Source organism: Oncorhynchus masou, unplaced genomic scaffold (genome assembly GCF_036934945.1).
Source record: "Oncorhynchus masou masou isolate Uvic2021 unplaced genomic scaffold, UVic_Omas_1.1 unplaced_scaffold_938, whole genome shotgun sequence".
Taxonomy (NCBI): Eukaryota; Metazoa; Chordata; class Actinopteri; order Salmoniformes; family Salmonidae; genus Oncorhynchus; species Oncorhynchus masou.
Genome location: NW_027015869.1, coordinates 135,154 through 156,279, shown reverse-complemented (window position 1 = coordinate 156,279; position 21,126 = coordinate 135,154). Strand labels below are relative to the sequence as shown.

Genomic DNA, 21,126 nt, shown 5'->3' with positions numbered 1-21,126 from the left:
GACAGCAGGAATTCCAGTTGATAAATGGCTCCTACAGGTTGCCATCTATCAACAGGTATGGAAGTATTCCCAAATTCAAGTTCGTTGTGGTAGTTTTTTTTTAGAAGAGGACAAACGGTGGATGTTTCCGCGGCTATTGTCCCATTTTCATTGATTTCGATGTGAGTGATTAATATGCTCGCTATTTATTACAGTAAAACAAACTAATCAATTTTAGTCTGGAGTGACCGCTTGGTAAATATTGGTGCGTAAGCAGTTTGTAAAAGGTAGTATTTTAGCCAAATACAAGTAATCTGAACAAGTGTGACATGTGTGTGTGGATGTGTGTGTAGAGAGGAATTTGTATGTCTTGGTCTTCAACAAAATCACAAATTATTTCAGCATATTGATGAATTTGGACATTTAAAACCTCTGATTAATGATTAATTAAAGAGACATTAATACAGGTAATGAGTGGAGGACAGAGGAGCCTCTTAAAGAAGAAGCTACAGGTTTGTGAGAGCCAGAAATCTTGCTTGTTTGTAGGTGACCAAATACTTATTTTCCACCATAATTTGCAAATAAATTCATAAAAATCCTACAATGTGATTTTCTGGATTTTTTTCTCATTTTGTCTGTCATAGTTGAAATGTACCTATGATGAAAATTACAGGCCTCATCTTTTTAAGTGGGAGAACTTGCACAATTGGTGGCTGACTAAATACTTTTTTGCCCCACTGTGTGTGTTATTTCATAGTTTTGATGACTTCACTATTATTCTATAATGTAGAAAAAAGTGCAAATAAAGAAAAACCCTGGAATGGGTAGGTGTATCCAAACTTTAGACTGATACTGTATGTAGATTGATTTTCTTATTTTCTTTAAAAACAACAAAACACAGACAATACCAATGGCCACACACAGAGGGTGTTCTCGTCAGTGGGTGTTCTGGTCAGTGGGTGTTCGTGCCCCCACTCGCCCAAAAACATCGGCAAGGCCCCGCCCAGGCCCAAAGGGATTTTTCAAGGACGGGACTTGGTACGCCCAGGCGGGCATGGAAGTGAGTGCACACAGAATCTACCAGGACCAGCAGACACGCAGCATGAATCTACCAGGACCAGCAGACACAGCATGAATCTACCAGGACCAGCAGACACGCAGCATGAATCTACCAGGACCAGCAGACACACAGCATGAATCTACCAGGACCAGCAGACACGCAGCATGAATCTACCAGGACCAGCAGACACGCAGCATGAATCTACCAGGACCAGCAGACACCAGGACCAGCAGACACTTCATGAATCTACCAGGACCAGCAGACACGCAGCATGAATCTACCAGGACCAGCAGACACTTCATGAATCTACCAGGACCAGCAGACACTTCATGAATCTACCAGGACCAGCAGACACTTCATGAATCTACCAGGACCAGCAGACACACAGCATGAATCTACCAGGACCAGCAGACACGCAGCATGAATCTACCAGGACCAGCAGACACACCTCATGAATCTACCAGGACCAGCAGACACGCAGCATGAATCTACCAGGACCAGCAGACACGCAGCATGAATCTACCAGGACCAGCAGACACGCAGCATGAATCTACCAGGACCAGCAGACACCTCATGAATCTACCAGGACCAGCAGACACCAGCATGAATCTACCAGGACCAGCAGACACCTGCATGAATCTACCAGGACCAGCAGACACCTCATGAATCTACCAGGACCAGCAGACACATGAATCTACCAGGACCAGCAGACACACAGCATGAATCTACCAGGACCAGCAGACACATGAATCTACCAGGACCAGCAGACACACCTCATGAATCTACCAGGACCAGCAGACACCTCATGAATCTACCAGGACCAGCAGACACCTCATGAATCTACCAGGACCAGCAGACACCTCATGAATCTACCAGGACCAGCAGACACCTCATGAATCTACCAGGACCAGCAGACACGCAGCATGAATCTACCAGGACCAGCAGACACCATGAATCTACCAGGACCAGCAGACACGCAGCATGAATCTACCAGGACCAGCAGACACTTCATGAATCTACCAGGACCAGCAGACACACAGCATGAATCTACCAGGACCAGCAGACACCTCATGAATCTACCAGGACCAGCAGACACTTCATGAATCTACCAGGACCAGCAGACACTTCATGAATCTACCAGGACCAGCAGACACGCAGCATGAATCTACCAGGACCAGCAGACACGCAGCATGAATCTACCAGGACCAGCAGACACGCAGCATGAATCTACCAGGACCAGCAGACACCTCATGAATCTACCAGGACCAGCAGACACGCAGCATGAATCTACCAGGACCAGCAGACACGCAGCATGAATCTACCAGGACCAGCAGACACACAGCATGAATCTACCAGGACCAGCAGACACACAGCATGAATCTACCAGGACCAGCAGACACTTAGCATGAATCTACCAGGACCAGCAGACACCTCATGAATCTACCAGGACCAGCAGACACGCAGCATGAATCTACCAGGACCAGCAGACACGCAGCATGAATCTACCAGGACCAGCAGACACGCAGCATGAAACAAAAACACAAAACATAGATAGCTAAATGTAAAACATACAATAATCACATTCCTACCCACCCCTGATTGGAGGACCTCCATAATCCCATCCCAGACACACAGCATGAAACAAAAACACAAAACCTGATTGGAGGACCTCCATAATCCATTCCTACCCTCATTGGAGGACCTCCATAATCCCATCCCACCTGATTGGAGGACCTCCATAATCTCATCCCTGATTGGAGGACCTCCATAATCTCATCCCTGATTGGAGGACCTCCATAATCCCATCCCACCCTCACACCTGATTGGAGGACCTCCATAATCTCATCCCTGATTGGAGGACCTCAAACATTTATACTGTACATTGGTGTATATAATGTTTCCAACACGCATCAATTCCACCCTTCAGACAGCATCAGGTCAACCTCAATCTTTCCCAGTAAATCATCATTCTACCATTTCTTCTCACAATACATAAATAATAAATATATAATCCCTCCCATTCTCCCATGGCGTCTCACTCGGGACTTGAACCCCGCCGTCTGCAACATTTCTGACCAAACGTCCCCAAAAATAAACATTTAACCCAAAGAGCACAATGATATTTCCTGTTGACTGACCGTGGTCCTTCAAGTCACCCAGCATTATATAGTGTGCAGGTCCAACCACACCCTGATATTATTTCTGAACCTGACTCCAAAAATTAGACACCTACTGGACAGTAGGGCTGGGCGATATCACATTTATGTGATTAATTTGAATGTTTTTGCAAAAAAATCCAAATGCCTGTATTGCAGAATAATTTTTTTTGTATTTTGTTAGTTTTTAATGAGGGTTTATGTCCACTTGCTCTCATGTTGTCTTTTTGGTCTCCTTTGCTCCTTCTGTGCTGTGTGCACTTTCCCCATTTTACAACAGATATCTGTATATGATGACGAAATGCTCACGTCTCCTCCCTAACAACAGGAGTTGTCGTCCCAAAGTGAAAGCAGGCGGACAAGTTTAGGTTCAAAATAAGCACATTGGGCTTATTTTGGCCAGAGTGAAACCTCTCTCTCTTGGCCTCTTTTCTCCCAAGTCCCTGCCACTCACAACAAAGACGAGAGATCACTTCTTTGTCACTGACAAGCAGTTTCAACCCGCTATTTGCATTTGAGGTTTGGTCTAACACTCGGTCACATGGACCCTGAAACACATGGAGACATTATTTAACTGTAATAGAGGAGAAGTTAACCTCTCTAACCAATCCCTGTCTATGTTTCAACTCCTCACATTTCAAACAGAGCACACACACTATACACACTACCCCCCCACACACACACACTACAGACACAAGCAGAGCAGACACCACTCAAACAGATGCTAAATGAATGCTCATTTTGTGGCAAGCGCATTACAGTCCCACGTACCGCTAGCAGCATTTTAGTCAAATAAAGACTGTTATACTGGCTGTTTAGTCTGTTTTATAAATGTGCAATAAGCATAAAACGATTATATAAGGAACTGGCAAATCGTTCTCATTCTGAGAAACAAGGTAGGCCACTTGATTTCAACATGTGAACAAAGTGGACAGGCTAGCCTGCTGTTCAAACAGCTGGAGGCAGACAGAAAGGTGTGTTTTTTTTAATAACAATTCAACTGTTCTGCCTTGTTCGCTAGCAAATAGATTCTAAACTTGAAATATAAAATATGAGCTGGCTACTCACTAGCACGTGGGCTTGTGCTGGAGAGATTGTTTATGAGACCCGGGTAAAATGTCCTATAATGACTGCTACATTGTTTAGTGAATGTGCATCATGCATGGTTCTGGTTAAAGCTGTAACAAAAAGGGCATTTGTACAGACAGACCCGAAAGCCAGATCAGTGACAGCATAAAGAAAAAAAAAACAGGTACAACTATTTTTATTAAACGATTAGTGGATCTTATGGTTGTGGAAGGCATACATTCAGCCTTGGTATAATTCCACAAGCTCTGAATTCATTAGATTATTGATGACCGTTTTTAAAAATGCTGTGTATTTTAATTTAAAATTGTTCAACAAAGTTTATTTAGAGAATAAAAATGTTAAAATATCAAGATATATTGTGAATCGCCAATAAATTTGAACAAAAACGGAGAGATGATTATTGAGACATGCTATTGAGCCATATTACCCAGCCCTACAGGACAGTACCAAAGAGACATGCTATTGAGCCATATCACCCAGCCCTACAGGACAGTACCAGAGAGACATGCTATTGAGCCATATCACCCAGCCCTACAGGACAGTACCAGAGAGACATGCTATTGAGCCATATCACCCAGCCCTACAGGACAGTACCAGAGAGACATGCTATTGAGCCATATCACCCAGCCCTATAGGACAGTACCAGAGAGACATGCTATTGAGCCATATCACCCAGCCCTAATGGACAGCACCAAAGAGACATGCTATTGAGCCATATCACCCAGCCCTATAGGACAGTATCAGAGAGACATGCTATTGATTCTGCACCGGTCTGTCTGTTCAATACCCAATATATACTGAGCATTATTTCTGGAGAGAATTTTATATAATAACTTAAATTTAAAAGAACAAATTGATGCATCTGTTGTTTTGTATAACAGCTCAAACCCGTTGCCATGGTACTGGGACATCGAAGATCCGTTTTATGTCGCTTAGTTGTCAACCCTCTTGACTGTAAGTGAAACTGATACATTTTACGATTTATAAAGGAGTCATTTTAAGTCATTTATGATTCTTAATTGTTGTCAGACAAACTAATGAATTATTTTCGCAAAATATTTAGCCGGTGGGTGTTTCTCCAGGGTGCTGTTGGAGAGATGCACCGCTATGGCGCTCCATCAACGTCCGGTCAAAAAATAATCTACTGAAATCCTGTAGCCTACGGTAGGCTACATCATCTATGACAATGTCGTGAAACAGACACTTTTTACATCATGCAAGCACGCTTCTCCGATCAAATAGACTAAACAAAATTGAGGCCATTAAAAAAGCTATTTGATGTGAATGACATGTTAACAAATATTACATCCTAAAAATCAGGCTACCCACACTTGCTGTCCAGGAGTTTCACCCTGCGGGTTAAATCATGATAATCAGTGATTACAAGTTTATATTCCTTAAAATGGTTTTTGACTAACTGATCATAGCAACAACAACAAAAATACAATACTTCAGCATTTCCTGCTGTGTAAATACATTGACTCATTGCAAATAGGCTCACTGATTAAATTGGGTAGCTGATATTCAGAGCTTAAACAGCCAAAATGATTAGTCACAGGAATCAAGACTAATAACACAATGCACATATCTGTTTTACAACCGGTTCCACGCAGACACTGGCTACACTATCCTAGTTGTGTAGGGCGGATTTTTTGTTGTTGTCTCGTCTAGGGCGGAAGAACGGCCAGGACCGGGCCTGCACTGGCGTGTTTGTTCACGAACCACTAAACTGGAATTATTGACGATATCGTCATATCTAGACTGTCAACATTAGTCGTTCTTAAATGCACAAAAATATTAATCCACCGACAGCTGTTGTTGAACATAAGCTTGCTATTTAACTCACCAAATGACTCGTAGAAAAGACAGCTAGCTAGCAAGCTAACGTAGCTAGCAAGTCCCTGTCCTCCCTTTTTTCCACGTGGAAATGAGGTAGCTGGCTAGTTTTATCTCGTCAGTTTTGGCTAAGGATCCTGTATGACTTTCAAACAAAGCTGTCCTGTGGCTGTTGCATTTCGGAGATTGAAAATAGGATATATTTATAGTTGACTCCAAGCACGAACGTTTCAGCTACTATCTTGCAAGGTAGCAACTTCCGCTTTGACTGGCATTGTTGTTGTTCTTCTTCTACGGTATTTTGGCGGTCCTCAAACAAGTGTTGGGTGCATTCCGCCACCTCCTGTACAAGTGGTAAACGATAGAAGGAAAAAACTCAATTGTTGGAAATGAACATGAATTAAAAACCTACCCTACTCCGTCTGTCACAGTCCAATTCAAGTCACATCCTGACAACGGCTCAGTGGCCTGTGAGGACAGAACATTCTGTGACAGGACGTATTGCAAGGCCTCGGCTGTAAACTCAGTCACAAAAGAGCGTTCTGTATGCACTAAAAAATTACTAAAATGTTCTCTGATTTCTTCTTTGCTATGTGCTGCGTAGTTTATGACGAGGCACTAAATGCAACAAAGACCAACTTTTTTCACGTGCAATATATCAGGATTCCTTGGTTGCCGAGAAACATTCACTGGCGCAGGCTCTATTACCATGGCGTCTTCTCGCCGCCTCCAGATAGGAGACACACTCTTGCCACCTCTGTCTCCTTCCCCCTAACTGGACAATCCGGGAAATGAAGGCGCATGTTCGCCACTTACAGTTGCAGCATAACCTAAGCTGGCACACGATATTCTTCCGGTCTGCATACACTTGACACGTGGCCATTTTTTTGTTGCATTTATGACACTAGAGGGGTTTGTGCACTAAAGCTCTTAGACGATATTTCACAAATCCTAACCTAACATGAGAAGGGAGAGACTTTTCATCGAAGAACAGTAGCATGGACGATGTGAATTTCCTTACTCCATCCACCATAGCCGTCAGTTGATATGCACCAATCACTTCACCTACTTCCTCGGCTGTACCATCTGCATGCGCTACCGCCAGATATAACCTCCTTGACAGGCGCCCTGCTTTGGATAGAAGTGCACAAAACATTACATTCAAATGTCTTTTTGAGGCGCAAAGCTTCTTCTGCCCCAGCGTACACACCCACAAAATCTGAATAAGCCCCAGGAGGACTTTACTAACGCTCTCATTGACCACTAAAGCTCTCTTCCAGATCTATCAAAAAGGTTCTGATCTTACATTTAGCCTCACCTCTACCCAGTGGAGCCCGAAGATCTATTGCATCACGTTTTTAGTGCCCTTTTTTGGCTATTTTATTTGGACACTATTGCACTCGAAGAAGTTTTAATCTGGCAAAGTGTAAAAACAACAACAATGTAACTGGTTCATAAAAGCCAACTCACTGACCTAAAACAGGATAAGTCTCTCTCTCTCGTTTCACATAGGAAATGTACAAGTATAAAATGCATTAATAATATTAGTGTGGCACCAAGAGTAAACTGTGACTGAACTGAGGGAGTCTAAACAATAATAAAAGGTCACACACACACACCTCACAACTCAATGATTTTAATGAACCAATGTTTCTGTACACAGTGCATGGGGGGAATTCAGAATCTGTAGAACCGGATTCAAGCACAGATGCGGGGAAAAGAGGTCACCGGAACGCAGGACGCTGTGGCGGCGTCGTCGGCTCACATTCAACAAATCTGATCCAACCAAGTGGATATATTTGTCAAATCCGTCGTGTGATTTATGTGATGTAACAGGCCCACAAAGTGGTTACTGAAGTCCGGTTTGGAAATATTTTGTCTGTTTCCTCTGCATGACACATTTTTGGAAGTTGTCCCTTTCCCTGTTTAGAAGAAGTAACTGCTAAACGCTAACATCTTGCTCTTATGAGCTTGTAGCATCCGGCAACGATTTGTGTTAGTCAAAGTCCTCGTTACTATAATGCAGTTGATTTGGTGATGACAACGACATGAACATGTGTTAGGAGGTTGACATCCATACAAGCATTATACTCTGATTCTCACCTCAACATATAGTGAGGGGACCATGAGGAGATTCGGCATCTCTCCCCCCTCCCCAATGGCATCCTTCTCCCACCTGTGTCCATGGCATTTCTAATGCTTTGGTCGAGTTCCATTGACCTCTTTACCGCATATATATATATATATATATATATATATGTATATATATATATCTATAGAGGAATAGATAGGTGTCATAATTGTCTAGTGCTAGAGGAGTCCAGCAGCGGAACTTTGGACTTTTCTGAGTTTATTTGAGGGTTCTGGAACTGATCCTGGGGAGGCAGATGGATCTGGAACTTTGTGCTGTTCAGATTTATTTGAGGGTTCTAGAACTGATCCTGGGGAGGCAGATGGATCTGGAACTTTGTGCTGTTCAGATTTATTTGAGGGTTCTAGAACTGATCCTGGGGAGGCAGATGGATCTGGAACTTTGTGCTGTTCAGATTTATTTGAGGGTTCTAGAACTGATCCTGGGAGGCAGTGGATCATAATTGTCTAGTGGTTCTAGAACTGATCCTGGGGAGCAGATGGAACTTTGGACTTTTCTGAGTTTATTTGAGGGTTCTGGAACTGATCCTGGGGAGGCAGATGGATCTGGAACTTTGTGCTGTTCAGATTTATTTGAGGGTTCTAGAACTGATCCTGGGGAGGCAGATGGATCTGGAACTTTGTGCTGTTCAGATTTATTTGAGGGTTCTAGAACTGATCCTGGGGAGGCAGATGGATCTGGAACTTTGTGCTGTTCAGATTTATTTGAGGGTTCTGGAACTGATCCTGGGGAGGGAGATCTGTACACACTTCACCTGCTGCGTGTGATTTCTGGTGCACTTTCAATGTTCCTGTTCTAGCAAAGCTCTTTCCACATTCTCCACAGATGTATGGCTTCTCTCCTGTGTGTGTACGCATGTGATCCTTCAGGTGTTGTGAATGAGCAAATTTCTTCTCACACTGATCGCAGATATGAGGTTTCTCTCCAGTGTGCATTCGCAGGTGTGCTTTGAGTTGTTGTGAATGAGCGAATCTCTTCTCACACTGATCACAGACAAACGGCTTCTCTCCAGTGTGTGTTCTCATGTGTGATTTCAGGTGTTGTGGTTGAGTGAATTTCCTCTCACACTGATCACAGCTAAATGGCTTCTCTCCTGTGTGCGTTCGCAGGTGTTCTTTCAGGTGTTGCGAATGACCAAATTTCTTCCCACATTGATCACAGCCGTAAGGTTTCTCTCCAGTGTGCATTCTCTGGTGAACTTTCAACCTTCCTGATTCACGGAAGCTCTTCCCACACCGGTCACAGCAGTACGGTTTCTCTCCTGTATGAGTCAGCTTATGTTTAATCAGGGTTCCTGACAGAGCGAAACTTTTCCCACATAGATCACAGCTATAAGGCTTCTCTCCTGTGTGTGTCCTCCGATGGTTAGCTAGGGTATGTGATTCAAAGAAACTCTTCCCACAATCCCCACAGCTATAAGGCTTCTCTCCTGCATGTTGTTTTCGCTTGTGCTTTGCCAGGGATCCCGGATTAACAAAGCTCTGCCCACACTGATCACAGACATACGGTTTCTCTCCTGTGTGCGAACGACGGTGGCTGGCCAGTAGGCCTGACTGAGAAAAGCTCTTCCCACACTTCTCACAGCTGTAGGGTTTCTCTCCAGTGTGTGTTCGCTGGTGTCGGTTCAGATTGAAGGCTACGTTAAAAGTCTTCCCACATACATCACAGCTATGAGGTTTCTCTCCGGTGTGTGTTCTCAGATGAGTTGCCAAGCTTCCTGACTGTGTGAATGTCTTCCCACACTGATTACAACTGTAAGGCTTCTCTCCAGTGTGTGTTCGCTGAGTCACTTCCAACTGTCGAGGCTTCCCAGCTTCACGGCAGTCTGCAGCGTCACCATCAGACTGGCTGGGACTCGAGGACACGCTGCTTGATGCACTGGAGCTCATGGTTACATGTCTACCCTCCTCCTGTATACCTCTGATGTCCTCTTTCAGTCGGAGTAACCAAGACTTTGAATCCTCATTTTCCCAGATTTCCTCCATGATTTGACGCCGCAGCGTGCGTTCACTGTTTTCTTTACCTTTGAACCTATCCTCGGAGCCTATTCCACAACGAACGCGCAGGTAACATAAGTTGTCCTTGGTTAGAGTGTATAAACTCTGTTCCAGTCCATCCAACAGCTTGTCCCTCTTTCGACTCATGTTGTCCTGCTGTTGGGAACAACAACAATGCAGTCAATGGAAAAACAGCAGGAAGTCCATACACTTTAGATGACCTGTAGAAGAAGAAGAGAGCAGGAAGTCCATACACTTTAGATGACCTGTAGAAGAAGAAGAGAGCAGGAAGTCCATACACTTTAGATGACCTGTAGAAGAAGAAGAGAGCAGGAAGTCCATACACTTTAGATGACCTGTAGTAGAAGACAGCAGGAAGTCCATACACTTTAGATGACCTGTAGAAGAAGAGAGCAGGAAGTCCATACACTTTAGATGACCTGTAGTAGAAGAAGAGAGCAGGAAGTCCATACACTTTAGATGACCTGTAGAAGAAGAAGAGAGCAGGAAGTCCATACACTTTAGATGACCTGTAGAAGAAGAAGAGAGCAGGAAGTCCATACACTTTAGATGACCTGTAGTAGAAGACAGCAGGAAGTCCATACACTTTAGATGACCTGTAGAAGAAGAGAGCAGGAAGTCCATACACTTTAGATGACCTGTAGTAGAAGAAGAGAGCAGGAAGTCCATACACTTTAGATGACCTGTAGAAGAAGAAGACAGCAGGAAGTCCATACACTTTAGGTGACCTGTAGTAGTAGAAGGATAGTGTCAGAATATATATACATCCAATACTTTGATGTTTACAGATCACATGTTACCGATTGAATATTTCCATGGCATTTCAACTTTTGATGTGAAACCGACATGCTGTTGTAATATCAATGAATGCTTTTTGTGTATATTGTATGTTTATATAACATGAGTATTTAGAGGCTATTAATCTCAACACTTTACACTCTAAGCCCGTAAACAGGTTGAAAATGGCAGATTCGGTCACTGATAAGGGAATTACATTGGAACACAGTGGCTGTACAGTAACATTCTATACATGATGTCAGAGCTCTGAGCTGTATGAGATTCAACTGATAGATGCTCTAAAATGTGAGCACCACCCACACACACACACAAGATCTCACCCCCATCCCTCCTGCTAATTGGGACTTCTGCGCATTGTGTCGTCTGAGTAAGAAAGGACTCGATGTGTTCTGAGTTAAGGATTAGAATAAATTCCGCTCTGATGTCATTCATTTAAGCATCTTGGAGATGCAGGGTGGAGATGGAGATGCAGGGCTGGGTTCCAAACCCCCAAAAAACTACAAGTGCTTGATTCAGCTCCTCAATGGCAAAGCTAGGAGAGTTTTTTTTAAACACCTTAAAGATGTTGGAACTTTTGCTGTGTCAAAGTGCAATGAGATGACTTAGTAACAGAGCACACATTGAAGAGGTGTGTGGCCACTTGGAGACACCAGTTAGTCCTCTTACTGAAACCCTTGTCATTTCTGGGGTCTTAGTTGCACCTACCCAAGCCCTTGATCCTGACTGCATTACACATAAGAGTAATTGGATGAAAGCGTCTTCTGTACAGGGAGTTTTGTTAAATGCCCCGATGCTTTGGTCTGAACATTAACACACTTCTGTACAGGGGAGTTTTGTTAATAGCCCCGATGCTTTGGTCTGAACATTAACACACAACACGTGCGTTAAGGTTTGGAAGCATAAGGACCTTATCTTTGATATCAGAGAGAACTATTTTTAAATAAATTTAAATTAAAAAAAAAGGTTAAATTGATGCATTCTAATTATGTTTCTGAATGTCTCCAGTGTATATTAGGATGTTGTAAAGAGAGGACCATAGATGTTATTTATATAATACTATCTACTGTATTCTGTGAAGCTATGTTGTAATCACATATTCTAACATATTCTAATATTTAAAAAGTTGTGTGTGGAGGGAACCATTTTAAGGGAACGCATCTCATTTCGTGACGTAATTCATCAAATCGTCTCTAGAACATTACTATATCATACGTAAATAATAATAATTTAAAAAAACGTTAACCTTGATTGAATAAGACACAAATAAACCTTCCACTATTCTATAAAGACCCATCCAGTAAAGTCACATACATTTACCGCACATATTCATTGAGTTGGCGTTGCCTATTTAGCTTACAGTTAGCTAACGATAGCATGCTAACTCACCAGCGGTAAAAGGACAAGTCCAACGTTTCCACGGGATGACCGTTACTTTCGTTGACGTTGATATTAAATTGTCGTTGCTCTGAGGTCAGTTTGTCGATGTACTTTATAGATCGAGTGTATAAAGTATGCCAAGCACAGAATATTTGGTGAAGAATCGCCAGAGTAGGCCGGAAGCGAAATGACTTCCGCTTTCCTATGGCCACTTCTTCTTCTATGAAATAATGGCGGTCCGCAAACCAACGTTAAATGTGCATTCCGCCACCTACTGTGCTGGAGTAGGTGGTCAATCACGGTTTACAACATCTCTAAATCCTCCTACCAAACTCAGTATTTATGAGAAAATAAAAAAGAGCTCAGAGTCCCATCTCTTCTGTCACACATCTATCAAAATGGCTCTGATCTTACATTTGGCCTCATCTCTACCCGGTGGAACATTAATATCAATTATATCTCATTTCAAAACTCTTTTGGCTAACTGGTCAACAATGTAATTTCCTTCCACACCCACAGGGGCAGGGTAGCCTAGTGATTAGAGCGTTGGACTAGTAATCGGAAGGTTGCAATTTCAAACCCCCAAGCTGACAAGGTACAACTCTGTCATTCTGCCCCTGAACTGTTCCTGTTCCTAGGCCATTGTTGAAAATAAGAATTTGTTCTTAATTGATTTGCCTATTTAAATAAAGGTAAAAAAAAATATCTGCTGGGATCCAGCAAAATCTCACTAATACACCCATTCTCTCATTCTCCATAATAACATTAATACCATCAATAGTAGGTCACTCCTATTAGATTTGCAAAATTATAAACTAGTCAATACAGACAGAGAATCTGAGCATACAATCATTCTTTTCTTTTTTTACGCCATATCTATCCTGCCTCCATTTGTAAGGCACATACAGATGTTGATTGTCTGGTAAAATCAACTGATCAGGCTGAACACGTCTCATGTATGGTCAAATCAGCATCCAAAGAAGAGTCAACAGTATCTCTTTTCTTATACACATTAAAGCGAGCATTTAAAATCTCACACCTGTGTTGCTAATAAAATCAAATACAATTTTATTGGTCACATACACATGGTTAGCAGATGTTATTGCAAGTGTAGCAAAATGCTTGTGCTTCTAGTTCTGACAGTGCAGCAATATCTAACAAGTAATATCTAACAATTCCACAACAAATACCTAATACAATCAAATCTAAGTAAGGAATATAAATCAATGGATGGACAATGTCAAAGCGGCATAGGCTAAGATGCAATAGATAGTATAGAATACAGTATATACAAATGAGATGCAAGATATGTAAACATTATTAAAGTGGCATTATTAGATTGACTAATGCTCCATTTATTAGTGGCCAATGATTTGAAGTCTGTATCTAGGCAGCATTCTCTCTGTGCTAATTTAGGCTGTTTAAGAGTCCGATGGCCTTGAGATTGAAAAACAGCTTCTGTCTCACCGGTCCCAGCATTGATGCACCTGTACTGACCTCGCCTTCTGGATGGTAGTGGGGTGAACAGGCCGTGGCTCGGGTGGTTGTTGTCCTTGATGATCTTTTTAACCTTCCTGTGACATTGAGTGCTGTAGGTGTCCTGTAGATATCCTGCCCCCAGTGATGCATTGTGTAGTTCGCACCACCCTCTGGAGAGCCCTGCAGTTGTGGGCGGTGCAGTTGCCGTACCAGGCGGTGATTCAGCCCGACAGGATGCTCTCAATTGTGCATCTGTAAAAGTTTGTGAGGGTTTTAGGTGACAAGACACATTGCTTCAGCCTCCTGTGGTTGAAGAGGCGATGTTGCTCCTTCTTCACAACACTGTCTTTGTGGGTGGACCATTTCAGTTTGTCAGTGATATGTACACCGAGGAACTTCAAACTTTTCACCTTCTCCACTGCTGTCCCGTTGATTTAGATTGGGCTTGATGATGTGGATAGGAGGTTGCCCCCTCTGCCTTTTCCTGAAGTCCACAATCATCTCCTTTGTTTTGTTGACGTTGAGTGAGAGGTTATTTTCCGGGACACCACACTCTGAGTCTCGTCGTTGTTGGTAATCAAGCCTACTATTGTTGTGTTTTCTACAAACCTGATGATTGAGTTGGAGGCATGCATGACCACTCAGTCATGGGTGAACAGGGAGTACAGGAGGGGGCTGAGCATGCACCCTTGTGGGGCCCCAGTGTTAAGGATCAGCGAAGTGAAGATGTTGTTTCCTACCTTCACCACCTGGGGGCGACTCGCCAGGAAGTCCAGGACCCAATTGCACAGGGCGGGGTTGAGACCCAGGGCCTCAAGCTTAATGATGAGGGTACTATGGCGTTGAATGCTCAGCTATAGTCACTGAACAGCATTCTTACATAGGCATTCCTCTTGTCCTGATGGGATAGATTAGTGTGATGCCGATTGCATCGTCTGTTGACCTATAGGGACGGTAAGCAAGTTGAAGTGGGTCTAGGGTGACAGGTAACGGGGAGATGATATGATCCTTGACTAGTCTCTCAAAGCACTTCATAGCTACGTTTGCATTCTTGGGTACAGGAACAATGGTGGCCATCTTGAAGCATGTGGGGACAGCAGACTGGGATAGGGAGAGATTGAATATGTCCGTAAACACACCAGACAGCTGGTCTGCACATGCTCTGAGGACACGGCTGGGGCTGCACTAATGATCTTGTTTCCATCGTATCTTCCACAATAATACCATTACCATCAAATCCAATTGTATTTGTCGCAAGCGGCAAACATGATTTCTGAACAGGTCTGGCATCAGTGTCTGGTAGCCACGACACTAACAACATGATTCTCTGAACAGGTCTGGTATCAGTGTCTGGAGCCACGACACTAACAACATGATTCTCTGAACAGGTCTGGTATCAGTGTCTGGTAGCCACAACACTAACAACATGATTCTCTGTACAGGTCTGGTATCAGTGTCTGGTAGCCACAACACGAACAACATGATTCTCTGAACAGGTCTGGTATTAGTGACTGGTAGCCACAACACGAACAACATGATTCTCTGAACAGGTCTGGTATCAGTGTCTGGAGCCACGACACTAACAACATGCAGTAGCTCTACTTATACCAGGACTGACCCTGTCGTCTCCATCATTCTGCCGAGTGTGCGTTCTGTGTGGTTGGGGGTTGGTTTAAAATCTGATTTTAAGAAGAGAATTGTACAAATATATGCAGGGTTTTTTACTTTACGGCTGTGGTAACGATCCACGCTATCCGGGATCCATGGGACGTCCATACCGCACGACCACATTGAAGTCGACATTTAAAATGGTTGTGGTTAGGTTTAGGATTTTGGTTAGTGACATCCCAAGGATCCCAGTTAGCACAAACCCTGTGGTAACCCGTGACGACTCTTCTCCTGTGGATCTGGTTGAACATGCATAACATGGCGCGGCTACGTCACCTACACACAAACACATCCACCCACACGCATCATCATCATCATCATCATCATCGCAGCCAACCTGATAACAAATATGTTAAACCAATGACAGTTTATGGGTCAACTTTTATTCGTCACAAAAGACGTAGACAACAAACACATTGCAATAAGGATTATGGCAGATCTGTTGCTAGAGACTGGGTTAGGATTAGGGTTAGGATTAGGGTTAGGATTAGGGTTAGGATTAGGATTAGGGTTAGGATTAGGGTTAGGATTATGGTAGATCTGTCGCTGGAGACTGGGTTAGGATTAGAGTTAGGATTAGGGTTAGGATTAGGGTTAGGATTAGGATTATGGTAGATCTGTTGCTAGAGACTGGGTTAGGATTAGGCCGAAACATTTATATAGTTTATAATAAACATTTAAGGTTAGGATTAGACCGAAACATTTATATAGTTTATAAAAAACATTTAAGGTTAGGATTTGAAATAAACATTTATACCGTTGTGTCGTGCATAAGAACAGCCCATAGCCGTGGTATATTGGCCATATACCACACCTCCTCGGGCCTTATTGCTTAATTACAGACCTGTTCAATAGCACTACTTCAAAATAACACATTTCAAAACAGCTCATTTCACATTTAGGCAAAAAGGGTTTTCTACTAACTCTGATTCCAGATCTATTGAAGACTGCCCTCACAGATCACTGTCAAATCACAAAGCTCCAGCACAGAGATCGGTGTCCTGATTGGTCAATGAATAACTCAACTGTTCAATCAATAAAATAATCATTCAATATAGCCAATGAATGAGCTGGTGGAGCAGCACAGCCACCAAGGCACTCCCAGCAGCCTGACAGGAAGCTCCTGAGGAGGGAAACAGAAGTTGAACAACACCTTAAAAATCAGTTTCTAACGCACACACAGATAGAGAGAGAGACAGACAGACAGACAGACAGACAGACAGACAGACAGACAGACCTCTAGCAGCACGGCCATGTAGGACCTCCACCTCCACTGTGTGATTGGCTCTTCCGATACGGTTCAAAGCCATGAGGGTGTAATTCCCAGCATCCTCTCTGCTCAGGTGTGTGGGCGGGGTCAGTACCTGTCCGTCTCTCAGCCAGGTGACCGATGGGAGGGGATTGCCTCTGACATCACAAGTTAGCCCCTCCCCCGCTCGCACCTCTAGCTTGGCAGAACAGGAGAACTCAGGAGCGACTGGGGGGGTGGGGTGGGGGGGATACGAAACTTCAGTGAAACAACCATATTATAATCATCATCATGACCTCATAATTACATCCCACATCATTTGATCCCCGTCATCTTTACAACCATCATAACCCACAGTACTGATCTGTACAGATAGACATTACCAATCGAGTCACGAATCACCAGATGGACTCACAGTGCACAGTGGTGTTGAGGCGGTCTGATTCCATTACAGCAGGAGGTCGGGGTCCCTCTGGTCCCAGATCCAACATGGCTGAACAAAACCACTGGGCCCCGTCGTCAACCCTAGTGGGGGAGAACTGCAGGGAATAGCTCTCGTTCACCGGTTGCCTCATGTCATTGTTCAATTGGTGAATGTCATTGTTCAGGGGTTGTGTGTATAACACTGTCCGTTCACCATTGGTAGAGACTCTGAAGAAGGTCACTCTGAGGTGCTCAATAGGAGCGGTGTTCTGGACAAAACAATGCAGAGAGTACTGATGCCCCTCAACCACGGGACCAGAGTGGTTTAAATATCTGAGGGAAACTCTGTGTGGAAGCTCTGTGGAGGAAGGGAAACACACACACACCATTCACATGAACAGAGTGTGTTTCTGGTCAGTTTGTCACTAACAGGTTTCTGGTCAGTTACTAACAGGTTTCTGGTCAGTTACTAACAGGTTTCTGGTCAGTTACTAACAGGTTTCTGGTCAGTTACTAACAGGTTTCTGGTCAGTTACTAACAGGTTTCTGGTCAGTTACTAACAGGTTTCTGGTCAGTTACTAACAGGTTTCTGGTCAGTTACTAACAGGTCTCTGGTCAGTGTGTCACTAACAGGTTTCTGGTCAGTTACTAACAGGTTTCTGGTCAGTTGCTAACAGGTTTCTGGTCAGTGTGTCACTAACAGGTTTCTGCACAGACAAAAGATACTGGGAGACACGAGAGACAGTCAGAGAGCAAACATACGAGGGAAGTTACTCACTGTAAACAGTAACTTTCAGCCCTCTGGCACACTGGCCTCCCACCTCAGAGATCTCAAAGCATTGAGGCTTTATATTCCAGTCAGTCAGGCTGTCTACTCTCCAAGTCAGCTCTTTCACCTCAGTGCCAAAGAGCTGAGATTCTCCTAGGCTCGACTCCCAGCCCATAGAGGTGACCGTATCGGAGGTGCAGTTGGCCGAAGCAGGGGCTCCATACTTCACCACCAGCCCAGCAGGACTGACCACCAGGGAACAGGACTCACACACGCCTGGAGAGAGAAACGGATGGGGGGGGAAGGGAGGGGAGAGATATTATGTCTGTGAGTGGAGAGCCTGGAAGTGTCAGGAAACCAACATCTTAACAATTACGCAAATAGGAAACACTACACACTTTTTGAGAGACGAGCGAGAGCGAGAGCGAGAGCGAGAGAGCTGGGGAGGAGGGTGCTGGTGGGACAGGAGGACAGGGAAGTGACCTCACCGTTGTCATTGACAGAGAATGCTGACGACGCCAAAATCCAAACACAGCAACAGCACACGCATGCACACACACACACACACACACACACACACACACACACACACACACACACACACACACACACACACACACACACACACACACACACACACACACACACACACACTTAATATCCAACAATGAGGAGAGGAAAGGAGTCCCTGACAGGAAGGAAGGAGTCCCTGACCAAGCCAATCATCTCTCTGTGACCATTTTTCAGCCAATTACCTCATTCCTCTCTATGAGCAGTGTTCAGTGGTCCTTTGGGATATTATGATCTCATTTACATTCACTGACATAGGCAATACATGTACAGTCATGATAGCACTGTGTGTGTGTGTGTATTTGTTCAACCGCCATCTCTATCTAACTCAACCTCAAATCTTAGTGTAATATAACCCTAAACACAATAGACTTCTGAAATCATAATTTCAAAGTTGATTCGCCACCTGCAAAGCATACAACAGCTGTAAAACAGTACAGTGGAATTCTTACCTTGAGAACTCTTTCCCATCAATGCAGTGATAATAATAATGATAATAATACTACTAATAATGATAATAATACTATTGATATAGATAATAATAGAAAATAGAATTAAAAAAAAACAGGAAGTATGATGTACGTTCTTTTTTTTAAACCAACTGTTTCCTGGTGATCTAATAGTCACCTTTCTAAATACTAAATCTCTTTCATGATCTACTGCTCTGTATCACGCCTCACACACACACACACACACACACACACACACACACACACACACACACACACACACACACACACACACACACACACACACACACACACACACACACACACTCTCACCTGGCTTCAGAAGGTGGAGGATGAGGAGGAGAGAGAGTGTGTGCATGCTGCGTCCGTTCCTCCACTGAGAGATCAGTAGATGCACAATGATCCCCTCAAGAGTTCTCTTCGTAACTGAGACGAAGACAGTTGATCTCCTCCGATGTGTGTGTGTGTGTGTGTCCAGCTCATTGTCCCTTTTCTTTAGTGTTTTGGGTTTGTCCTGTGACTAACCTGGGTGTCCCTACTGTTCTGACTACGACCGCGTTCCAAGAATGGCACCCTATTTCCTATATAGTGCACTACTTTTAACCAGAGTCCTTATGGCCAATGGTACCCTATTCCCTATATAGTGCACTACTTAGGGCGCAGGTTGCCATTTAGGATGCAGACCTGTAAGAGGAAGGAAGGGAGGAGAGAGTGCTTGTCTCTAAACACAATGTGGAGTAAGAAGGGTGGGCAGAACACAAACACCATTTACAGCACACAGTACATACACACTATAGTATCAGATACTATGTCTGCTAATGAGTTGAATAGGAGGAGGCTACACACATACACACTATAGTATCAGACACTATGTGTGCTAATGAGGAGGCTACACACATACACACTATAGTATCAGATACTATGTCTGCTAATGAGTTGAATAGGAGGAGGCTACACACATACACACTATAGTATCAGATACTATGTCTGCTAATGAGTTGAATAGGAGGAGGCTACACACATACACACTATAGTATCAGACACTATGTCTGCTAATGAGTTGAATAGGAGGAGGCTACACACATACACACTATAGTATCAGATACTATGCTAATGAGGAGGCTACACACATACACACTATAGTATCAGATACTATGCTAATGAGGAGGCTACACACATACACACTATAGTATCAGATACTATGTCTGCTAATGAGTTGAATAGGAGGAGGCTACACACATACACACTATAGTATCAGATATTATGTCTGCTAATGAGTTGAATAGCCTAGTTACTAGCCTAGTAAAATAAAGGTAAAATAAAAAAAATTGTGCTGTTGTCTGTGCCCAATAATGTTTGTACCCTGTTTTCTGCTGCTACTTTGTTGTGTTGCTGCCATGTTGTTGTCGTGTCTTGCTCTTTAGTGTAGTGTTGTCTCTTGTTGTGATGTGTGTTTTTGTCCTATATTTTTATGTAATTTATTTTTAATCTCAGCCCCCATCCCCGCAGGAGGCCTTTTGGTAGGCCGTCATTGTAAATAAGAATTAGTTGTTAATTAACCGACTTGCCAAGTTAAATAAAGGTTAAATAAATAAATATGTCTGCTAGTGTGTTGAATAGTAGGCGATTATAAAATAATAGGAGAAGGATAAACACAGAGCTGATCATAAATGGAGATATAGATGTTTGATAACTAAAGTATTAATTGTGCATATATTTCCAATCGTTTATTTCGCCTTCATAACCCATTTACACACGGTTTACAGGACACGACTCTTATGTTGAAGGATTTTTCAACCCAAAATGACGTCACCCGGAAGTTATTACTTAGCTGACGTATTCTCATCCCAACAAACAAATTATTTCAGGTAGATAGGAAATTCGTTTAAATGTGTTTTACATTTTCAGTTTGAACTTTAATGAGTTATTTAAATAACGCATGTCTCAGACAAACTCTTGAGTGTTTGTTATCCTAGCTTGTAAGCTAGCTAACGTTGCACTAGCCATTGTCTTGGGTTGGAAAGTGACGGCA

General features: G+C 43.3%; 3 protein-coding genes across 5 annotated transcripts in view; all 3 read right to left on the bottom strand.

Moving 5' to 3' along the window:
* LOC135538302 (zinc finger protein 239-like) overlaps positions 1-6,471 on the bottom strand; it is a 10,023-nt gene extending 3,552 nt beyond the window's left edge. Inside the window, exon 1 of one of the 2 annotated variants that reach the window (XM_064964211.1) lies at positions 6,131-6,471. The gene's annotated coding sequence lies outside the window, so the exon portion shown is untranslated. The remainder of the gene's footprint in view (positions 1-6,130) is intronic. The other variant, XM_064964210.1, reaches the window with a different exon arrangement.
* A 2,287-nt stretch (positions 6,472-8,758) lies between these two features.
* On the bottom strand, positions 8,759-12,657 carry LOC135538301 (zinc finger protein ZFP2-like). 2 transcript variants are annotated; one of them, XM_064964208.1, is made up of 2 exons: positions 12,475-12,657; positions 8,759-10,425 (listed from the first exon to the last, which is right to left on the bottom strand). In XM_064964208.1, exon 2 carries the CDS (start codon positions 10,414-10,416, stop codon positions 8,920-8,922), a length of 1,497 nt encoding a protein of 498 aa, XP_064820280.1. In that variant the 5' UTR covers positions 10,417-10,425; positions 12,475-12,657; the 3' UTR covers positions 8,759-8,919. The 2 variants fall into 2 exon arrangements, with proteins under 2 accessions (XP_064820280.1, XP_064820281.1); XM_064964209.1 differs by having other exon boundaries at positions 8,759-10,422.
* Positions 12,658-15,973: 3,316 nt separating this feature from the next.
* LOC135538291 (vascular cell adhesion protein 1-like) lies at positions 15,974-19,668 on the bottom strand. The gene is made up of 5 exons (XM_064964199.1): positions 19,407-19,668; positions 18,064-18,330; positions 17,277-17,642; positions 16,850-17,089; positions 15,974-16,735 (listed from the first exon to the last, which is right to left on the bottom strand). The coding sequence occupies exons 1-5, from the start codon at positions 19,450-19,452 to the stop codon at positions 16,662-16,664; spliced, it is 993 nt and encodes a 330-aa protein (XP_064820271.1). The 5' UTR covers positions 19,453-19,668; the 3' UTR covers positions 15,974-16,661.
* Positions 19,669-21,126: the final 1,458 nt, after the last annotated feature.

Excerpts from the sequence above, each read along its gene's own strand:
- LOC135538291 (XM_064964199.1), bottom strand. The coding sequence starts at position 19,452 with ATGCACACACTCTCTCTCCTCCTCATCCTCCACCTTCTGAAGCCAG. Across the intron at positions 18,331-19,406 it reads CCTCCACCTTCTGAAGCCAG|GCGTGTGTGAGTCCTGTTCC; the intron begins GTGAGAGTGTGT and ends TTCTCTCTCCAG. Across the intron at positions 16,736-16,849 it reads ACATGGCCGTGCTGCTAGAG|GAGCTTCCTGTCAGGCTGCT; the intron begins GTCTGTCTGTCT and ends TTCCCTCCTCAG.
- LOC135538301 (XM_064964208.1), bottom strand. The coding sequence starts at position 10,416 with ATGAGTCGAAAGAGGGACAAGCTGTTGGATGGACTGGAACAGAGTTTA.